This window comes from Nematostella vectensis, chromosome 10 (assembly GCF_932526225.1).
Source record: "Nematostella vectensis chromosome 10, jaNemVect1.1, whole genome shotgun sequence".
Taxonomy (NCBI): domain Eukaryota; kingdom Metazoa; phylum Cnidaria; class Anthozoa; order Actiniaria; family Edwardsiidae; genus Nematostella; species Nematostella vectensis.
In genome coordinates, this window is record NC_064043.1 from 11,021,533 (window position 1) to 11,030,219 (window position 8,687).

Sequence of the window (8,687 nt, forward strand, 5' to 3'; positions counted from 1 at the left end):
AAGTTTACTTCTTCGATGAAGTTGAGTTAACCTTGCAAAATATCTGGCTACGCTTGCTACTCTATCAAGCAAGACACTAAAGACATAGTATCATGGTATAGCTATGTATGCTTTCGTCTAAATCCTGCGTTTTAATGTCTTTGAGTTTGGTGAATTGCATTTTATTTCCCTCATGCTTGAGTTCTGAATGTGAGCGATTGTCGTCTAGGCAAACAGTATAAAGTGCTGATCGGTAACCGAGACTGGATGCAGCAGAACGGACTTGTGGTCACAGACGAGATGGAGGAAGACATGGTGGCGCACGAGACCATCGGACACACGGCTATACTCATAGGCATAGGAGGTACTAGGAAACGCCCCATCACAACCCCTAACACCCCATCATATAAACTAGCACGAGACCATTGGACACACGGCTATACTCATAGGCATAGGAGGTACTAGGAAACGCCCCACCACACCCCCTAACACCCCACCATATAAACTAGCATGAGACCATTGGACACACGGCTATACTCTTAGCATAGGAGGTACTAGAAAACACCCCACCACACCCCCTAACACCCCACCATATAAACTAGCATGAGACCATTGGACACACGGCTATACTCTTAGCATAGGAGGTACTAGAAAACACCCCACCACACCCCCTAACACCCCACCATATAAACTAGCATGAGACCATTGGACACACGGCTATACTCTTAGCATAGGAGGTACTAGAAAACACCCCACCACAACCCCTAACACCCCACCATATAAACTAGCATGAGACCATTGGACACACGGCTATACTCTTACCATAGGAGGTACTAGAAAACACCCCATCACAACCCCTAAAACCTTACCATATAAACTAGCATGAGACCATTGGACACACGGCTAACCTCATAGGCAAAAAGGTACTAGAAAACACCCCACCACACCTCCTAACACTCCACCATATAAACTAGCACGAGACCATTGGACACACGGCTATACTCATAGGCATAGGAGGTACTAGGAAACGCCCCACCACAACCCCTAACACCCCATCATATAAACTAGCATGAGACCATTGGACACACGGCTATACTCATAGGCATAGGAGGTACTAGGAAACGCCCCACCACAACCCCTAACACCCCATCATATAAACTAGCACGAGACCGTTGGACACACGGCTATACTCTTAGCATAGGAGGTACTAGAAAACACCCCATCACAACCCCTAAAACCTTACCATATAAACTAGCATGAGACCATTGGACACACGGCTATACTCTTAGCATAGGAGGTACTAGAAAACACCCCACCACAACCCCTAACACCCCACCATATAAACTAGCATGAGACCATTGGACACACGGCTATACTCTTAGCATAGGAGGTACTAGAAAACACCCCATCACAACCCCTAAAACCTTACCATATAAACTAGCATGAGACCATTGGACACACGGCTATACTCATAGGCAAAAAGGTACTAGAAAACACCCCACCACACCTCCTAACACTCCACCATATAAACTAGCACGAGACCATTGGACACACGGCTATACTCTTAGCAAAGGAGGTACTAGAAAACACCCCACCACACCTCCTAACACCCCACCATATAAACTAGCACGAGACCATTGGACACACGGCTATACTCTTAGCATAGGAGGTACTACGAAACACCCCACCACACCCCCTAACACCCTACCATATGAACAAGCACAAGACCATTGGACACACGGCTATACTTATATGCAAAAAGGTACTAGAAAACACCCCACCACACCTCCTAACACCCCATCATATAAACTAGCACGAGACCATCGGACACACGGCTATACTTATAGGCAAAAAGGTACTAGAAAACACCCCATCACACCCAATACAACACAATACCACATATAGTCAAATATATCAGGGTGACGAACACTGCCGAACTGATTGGCAACGGAACACCCCACTACTCCCTCTTTAAGTTCAATCTTTACTGCTTCGTATTTAATCATAACACACCAGCATTTCACAATCCTTTTGCACCCGACCCATATAATTGGCTGAAGTCCAGATATCCTCACCAAGACACCTTTTCCGTTTGTTTCTGTAGATTCGCTGGTGGGCATGATGGCTGTGGCAGACACGGTTAAGAATGAAGCACAGGTTGCCGTGTCAACACTCAGGCGCATGGGCTTACGCGTAGTACTGCTGACCGGGGATAACAAAAAGACAGCAATGGCGATTGCTAGACAGGTTGGAAAAATCAGCCACTTCAATTTTTGCACAGCAACAGTTTTGAATAATTTGTGCGCGCATCTAAAAGGAAGAGGTAATAAAAATATAACCAAAAACATACCAACGTTTTGGACTTTTATTGTCATAATATTTATTAAATACACAACAAAGCAAGCCACCGCCATAGTTACCATAGAGCAATGCTGTTAGCTCAAATAAATTTCTGTAAATTCATTTGAAAACTCTTACATGCCAAATTATTAGCTTGTTCACTTTCTTATAATCTCCTTACTTCTCTCCGTGTTAAGCAACCAAAACATGAATGGCCTTTCTTTTGCCATAGTACCAAAACTCGTCTATCTAAGTACTTCAGATCAGTATGTGATGATTGTTTCTGGTTCAGGTCGGCATCCAGCAGGTCTTTGCCGAGGTGCTGCCGTCCCACAAGGTGGAAAAGATTCGCGCGCTTCAGGCCAAGGGCTTTGTCACAGCAATGGTTGGCGACGGCATCAACGACTCGCCAGCCCTTGCCCAGGCGCATGTTGGGATAGCTATCGGCACCGGAACTGACGTAGCCGTTGAGGCAGCGGACATCGTGCTGATCAAGGTGCGTGGGCATGGCATTTAGTGGTATACCGCTGAAACATTATGTCGTTTTATACAAACATCAGACAGGCGATGTATGTCTTTATTAACGCAAAATCGAATGAATATACTTCTAAGCCAGTGAAGAATTATCACAGAATAACTCCTTCCTTATTTATCAAAGATGAAAGAACCATGAACTATATAGACTTGACGTGAAATCCACCGCTATAATTAGAAATCGAACCGCGAAAAGGAGCTTGGAATACTAGTTGTACCTCCTCCTAGTAAAACCCATCCCTTCTGGGAATAACCTTTGAAAGCTAACCCGTCTTCTTTCTCGCTGATAAGGCGCGTTCTTATTCATACCTGTAGAGTGATCTCATGGACGTGGCGGCTGCTATCGACTTGTCCCGCGTGACGGTCCGCCGAATCCACCTCAACTTCGCCTTCGCTCTGCTGTACAATATGATCGGGATCCCGTTTGCGGCAGGGGTGTTTGAACCCCTGGGCGTGGTCATGAAGCCCTGGATGGCGAGCGCCGCTATGGCTCTCTCCTCGGTGTCGGTTGTCACTTCGTCACTCATGCTCAAAATGTAAGTTATGAACTCATGTTTGGACATATGGGGTTACTGTCAGGTCTGTAGGATATGGGCTGACAGAGATCTACAGCTTAGTCCCTGTGCAGGACAACAACCTTAGTGGTTAGCAATAGAATACTTGCACTTAGAAAACACTTGACTTCTTGGATGGCAAACTCAAGCCAAAATAAACTCAGAAATGGCTGAGGTTGTTCGAAAAAAGGAAGGCCCTCTCTGACAAAGAAACTTTCTGATTGATTCGTAAACGCTAAATAAGTTGCTTTTTGTTGTTGTTGTTGTTATTTTGCCGCCAAAAGCAGGAGCGCGCGCGTGTTTGTCACGCGTGTTTGTCACCCAAAACGTCGTGATTTCGTAGTGAAAGTCACATATTGAAAGTTATTCACGGAAGATCGCAAAATATTGAAAAACCCAGCAAGGACAGCAAACTAAACTTAGTAAACCTTACTAACAAATCCAAAGTAGAGTGTCAGATGAAATGAAAAAATCTAGAGACGCAAGTGGGAAGGCGTCTGTGACGCTAAGAGCGACTACTCAGCAGACTAGTTTTTAGCACATTTAAAATGTCACTGCTTCTGTGCCGTTTGGGAGTCTCGCGATAAAAGGGCGTTCTCGTATTATGCACACTTGCTTGTGATATATACCCTGCTAAGCCCTACCCCTAGCCTATGGGGCGACAATGTCTATGGGGGTACCACATTCCCTGGGAATTGTATTGGGAATGTATGGATTCATGAGCTATCTACTTCAGTGAATAAAGCCTTTTGTCATTCATCAAACCAGCCGTCTTAAACCCCACGTGTGTGTCACTGCCACCCGTCAAACCCAGTGGAACCACGCGTGAGTCGAGACCGATTTTTACAGGGTATTCAGGTGTCGGGCTAGAACGCTGGGTCTTGGGCTCTACTAGTGTGGTTGTTTTCGTACGACGAACCAACTTCAAATCGTGTCGTGAATCATGTCGTGAATCATGTCGTGAATTATGTCGTGAGTCGTGTCTTGAACCGTGTCGTGATTGGTGTTGTGACCGTGTCGTGAATGGAGTCGTGACCGTGTCGTGAACCGTGTCGTGAATGGAGTCCTGAACCGTGTCGTGAGTCGTGTCGTGAACCGTGTCGTTAATCGTGAGACGTAAAGCGTGGCTTCATAGCTAAAGTGTTCTCAGTAGTTTAACTCCCGACATGCGTCGCGCGCGGCGTCGAGATTGAAAAGAACGTGAAAACGATTCCCTGTAAACACAGGTCTCGAGTTATTTCTATCGCTACACGTGAGACCTCTGTTAGCAGCGAATGAAAAAATAATGAAGCGTTTTATAACCGTAGCCCTCTTGCGAAGTTTCTGGTTTGCCCATAGATTACGACTCTTTCACGGCGCGACGCGTTCTGAGTCACGAAAACAGTTTCATTATTTCTTACAACGCAACTAATGAGACCGTGAACAAAGAAAATATGTATAAATTGTTTTTCCTCCAATCACACGCGAGATATTCATGTTTCAGCGCCTGAATTCTCGCTTTTGATTCGTCAGAGGCCTATACACATCTGACATATTTTTGGCGCTCACAGTTTCACCGGTTCGCGCTGTAATGGATTTCCTTTGTATTTGGGAATCTTTGGGGACTCTGGTATGTTCTGTTTTTAATCAATTAAATAAACATTATGGAATTTTACCGTGGTAATGTTGGGTAAAGATAAGGGCATAGGTAAGAGTGGCTAGAGGTGAAGTCGGGCAGGGGCCGCGGAGCATCATGGGAAGGACTAGAGGAGGGGCTCAATTAGAAATGGTACATCTTCATTATCATCTCTGCCAAAATGGGAAGGGGGGGCTAGCCTCTTACCCTCCGTGGCCACTGTTGACTTGACCTCAGGCAGAGAAAGGATAGGGGAGACCAGAGTAGAAATACGGTAGTATATCGAGGTCGGTGTATAGGTGGGATATTCCTAGGCGATACAATGTTGAGTAAGCTGAACCGAATTTGCATTAGCTTCCGTATTCACATCTCTTACGCGCTTCAGGTATAAGAAGCCAGAGCCGGACGAGTCCCAGATGGGTGTACGCCTGCCCTTCTCTTCAGGGTACAAGCCAATCAGCACTAGTGACTCAGGAGGTAACATCAGGTCAAGCGGGGTGTTTGGACGCTATAAGAAGCGCGAGAATAGCGTTAGCGACGATAACTTCATTGCCGAAGACCTTTAACCAGCGAGAGGCATAACGACTCTGGGCGACGGGTTTTATTTTGAATATCCTGTGGATAGTGTCGGGAAATTGTCGGGTCGCGGGATCGACTCGGGTCTCTGTTTCGAAAGCCGCTCAAGGGAATGTTTTGAAGCCCCAGGGTTTTCTATCGTGTAGACAGAATCGAAGATTGATAGGTGTCTACATTTTTCCGAGCAAACAAGTCGTTATGGCCGTGTGATGTATAGTGTAGTATGGTCAGACAACTTTCAATGCAGTACAGAAAGTGTTTTTCGTAAACCCGTGGAATACAATTTAATGTTTTTGTTCTTGTTTGTCCTGTGTCGCCTTCCACTCTTTGTTTCACGGATTTATGAAAACGTCTCTCTACACACAATCGCCAAACAACCACTATCATATGAATATTAACGATAGATATAATTTGCAAGTGTATAGGGGTACTAAATATAATTCAAGGGGTCATGAAATATTGTACCCGAACAAACACTATTTTTCTATTTTTATACGCTTTTATTGATCGTTTTCTTTTGACAAAGGATGTGTAGCGCCCGAAAATGTAATTAAGTTTTAGTAAGGTTTTACTTGCAAATTTAATATGATTTTACCTGCAAATGGTTTAAGGTTATGAATGAAATAAAAAAAGTTATTTTTTTCCAGGCACTGTTAGTTTTAAGCCTATCATGGACAATAAATCATTGATAAATCCAGCATCGTCTATTCTCATATCGTATGATTTCTGTATCCTGATATCTGCCATGATTTATAACAGATTCGAGGGGTTTAACTCACCATTTTTTTTTTAAATATTTATAAAAAGTTCACGAGAAAGAAAAAAATTGCTCTAAGGTCTTTAGCGATCATAGTTATTAGGAATAAGATAGCATATTACAATTTGGTAATATTTGTCATATACAAATAGTTACAATTGCAGAGTAAAGAAACAAGCGGTCGTTGGCGATCAATGATCAAAAGCCATAATATATAGATTTAGGCATTACCTAAATGAGGAGCTCCAAACGACCAAATCTTGCAGTTTCGCTTAATTTATAGTTTATGAAATATTAAATATTATTTTATTTCTGTTTTTGACGACGTAAGCATGCATAATTAATAAAGCAAAAAATAAAATAACAAGTTCTCGCGGATAAAATATATATTATATAAAATATATCGCAAATTTCACCACATTTGCAATATGCTATCTTATTTCTAATTGCGGTAGTTGACCTTAGGACTATCTTTTCTTTTTTGTGAACTTTTAAAAATATTTTAGAATTAAGTTTATAAATATTTTAGAAAAATAGTTGCGTTCTTTAACCCCTCGAATCTGTTATGTATTGACCACTTTCACATCCTGGAGTTATCTATTATTGTCCAAAAAATGCTTAAGCCTAACGGCGCCTGACTGAAAAAACTTTCCTATTTCATTCATAACTTAATTACATTTGCGGGTTTCTTACATGTGCGGGTAAAATGTTATTACATTTTGCGGGCTTATTACCTTTGCGGGTAAAACCATATTACATTTGCGGGTTTCTTACATTCGCGGGTAATTATTACATTTGAGGGCGCTACAGATGTAAGAACATTCTGCCAGAGAAATTTGCATTCAAGCTGCGTGATCTCTGCTGTTGAGATGTTGGGACTTTTTGTTTAAAGATGTCTGGAATTGTCGCAGTTGGGTAGCGTAGAGTTTAGCCAGGGTTTAGCCAGTGTGGCAAGCGCGGTCAACACCCCCATTAACTTTGAACGCTATCTTAGTGTTAAGGGTCGCCGTCTTGACAAGTAAAACTTGTCAAATAAAAGCAAACACGCCAGCTTTTGAAAAAGTAAACTTGTCAAGCAAAAACCAATTTCCCCGTCTACACGAGCAAACTTTACCTGTCAAGTAAATCTTGTCAAGTAAAAATTTCCCGTGTAGACGGCCCTGGGAATGCAAGTTCATGGGTCTTTACTTGAAATTCTGAGTGCTTTCTATGAGAGCACTTGCAAAGATCGCTGGGGGTCCGGCGCAAGTAGCTGAAAAAAAAGAAGGGCTGGGGAGAAGGGAAAATGTGTTCCCATTCACCACTAATTTTTTTTTTTTACTATTTGCGCTTGCTACTCGGGCTAGTAGGGGGTTAGTCTTTTGTAAAATACATGCAATACATTTCAGTGTTTTTAAAAATTGCTTTAAGTGCGGTGTTTCGTGTGGAATATTGGTATATAGAGGTATAATTCAATAAATTCTAAAAATATATATATATAGTAGATCCTTACCACCGCAGGATTTGTATATTGAGATTAAATAGTCCAATGTTATTTTTGTACGCGGTGTCATTCTGTGCTATATTAAAGCATTCAGTGTTACTGTATTTTAATAGTTTTTTCTTGATGGTTAGAATTTTAGTATGTTACTTATTGCTTTTTTCTCTATTGAAGCCGCATTGTCACCAGTTTACTTCCGGAGGTCCGACGGAAACCTCAACCGTTAAAAAACAAAAGAATCTATTAGAATCCGAAATATTAAACAGGCCATCCGCTCTAAATTATCAGTCTTATCCTCAAAGAGACTTCCAATAGACACACTGCTTTCAATATTTTGAAATGTTTTTCGCGTTTTCCGTTAAATCATCGGAGATTGTTAAGTAATTGACCGGAAGTAAACTGGTGACAATGCGGCTTTAACTTCGTCCTACAAAGGAGAATGATTGGTATCCGTCTTTATTACTATCACAAAATGGAGAAAGGTCACGCGCAGCCCAGCTCTTTAAACTTGCCAATAGCACTAGTCACACTACAACCTCCCCCTAATCATCAAATCGATTTATCTGTGCTGTTTGTATTGATCCATAGCTTGCGCGTGTACCCTCTTCACGACGAGAGCTGTTTTACCCTTTCAGGGGCGGGGGGTGGGGGAGGAGGGGTCCGTATTCAACCATGCTCATATTGACGAGATGAGTTCGACTCCGGTTGACCCCTGAAAGAAAAAAAGTGGTTCTAGATGGATCTAGTGACCTGAGCTGCTGATGCCCATTTGAACTTAATTTAACCGTGTTCGACAGGGCTGAATAACGTATGCGCGTGTTCTGGTGAAAACAAACGCAATCGTTGTGTTGA

The 8,687-nt window shown here is 42.6% G+C and overlaps 1 protein-coding gene across 3 annotated transcripts in view; it reads left to right on the forward strand.

Moving 5' to 3' along the window:
• LOC5519230 (copper-transporting ATPase 2) overlaps positions 1 to 7,942 on the forward strand; it is a 30,386-nt gene extending 22,444 nt beyond the window's left edge. For all 3 annotated transcript variants that reach the window (XM_048733758.1, XM_048733759.1, XM_048733760.1), the window contains exons 14-18: positions 209 to 343; positions 2,084 to 2,226; positions 2,612 to 2,815; positions 3,169 to 3,389; positions 5,408 to 7,942. In XM_048733758.1, the coding sequence (XP_048589715.1) occupies positions 209 to 343; positions 2,084 to 2,226; positions 2,612 to 2,815; positions 3,169 to 3,389; positions 5,408 to 5,588 (884 nt within the window). In that variant the 3' untranslated portion in view covers positions 5,589 to 7,942. The remainder of the gene's footprint in view (positions 1 to 208; positions 344 to 2,083; positions 2,227 to 2,611; positions 2,816 to 3,168; positions 3,390 to 5,407) is intronic.
• The last annotated feature ends 745 nt before the right edge of the window (positions 7,943 to 8,687 follow it).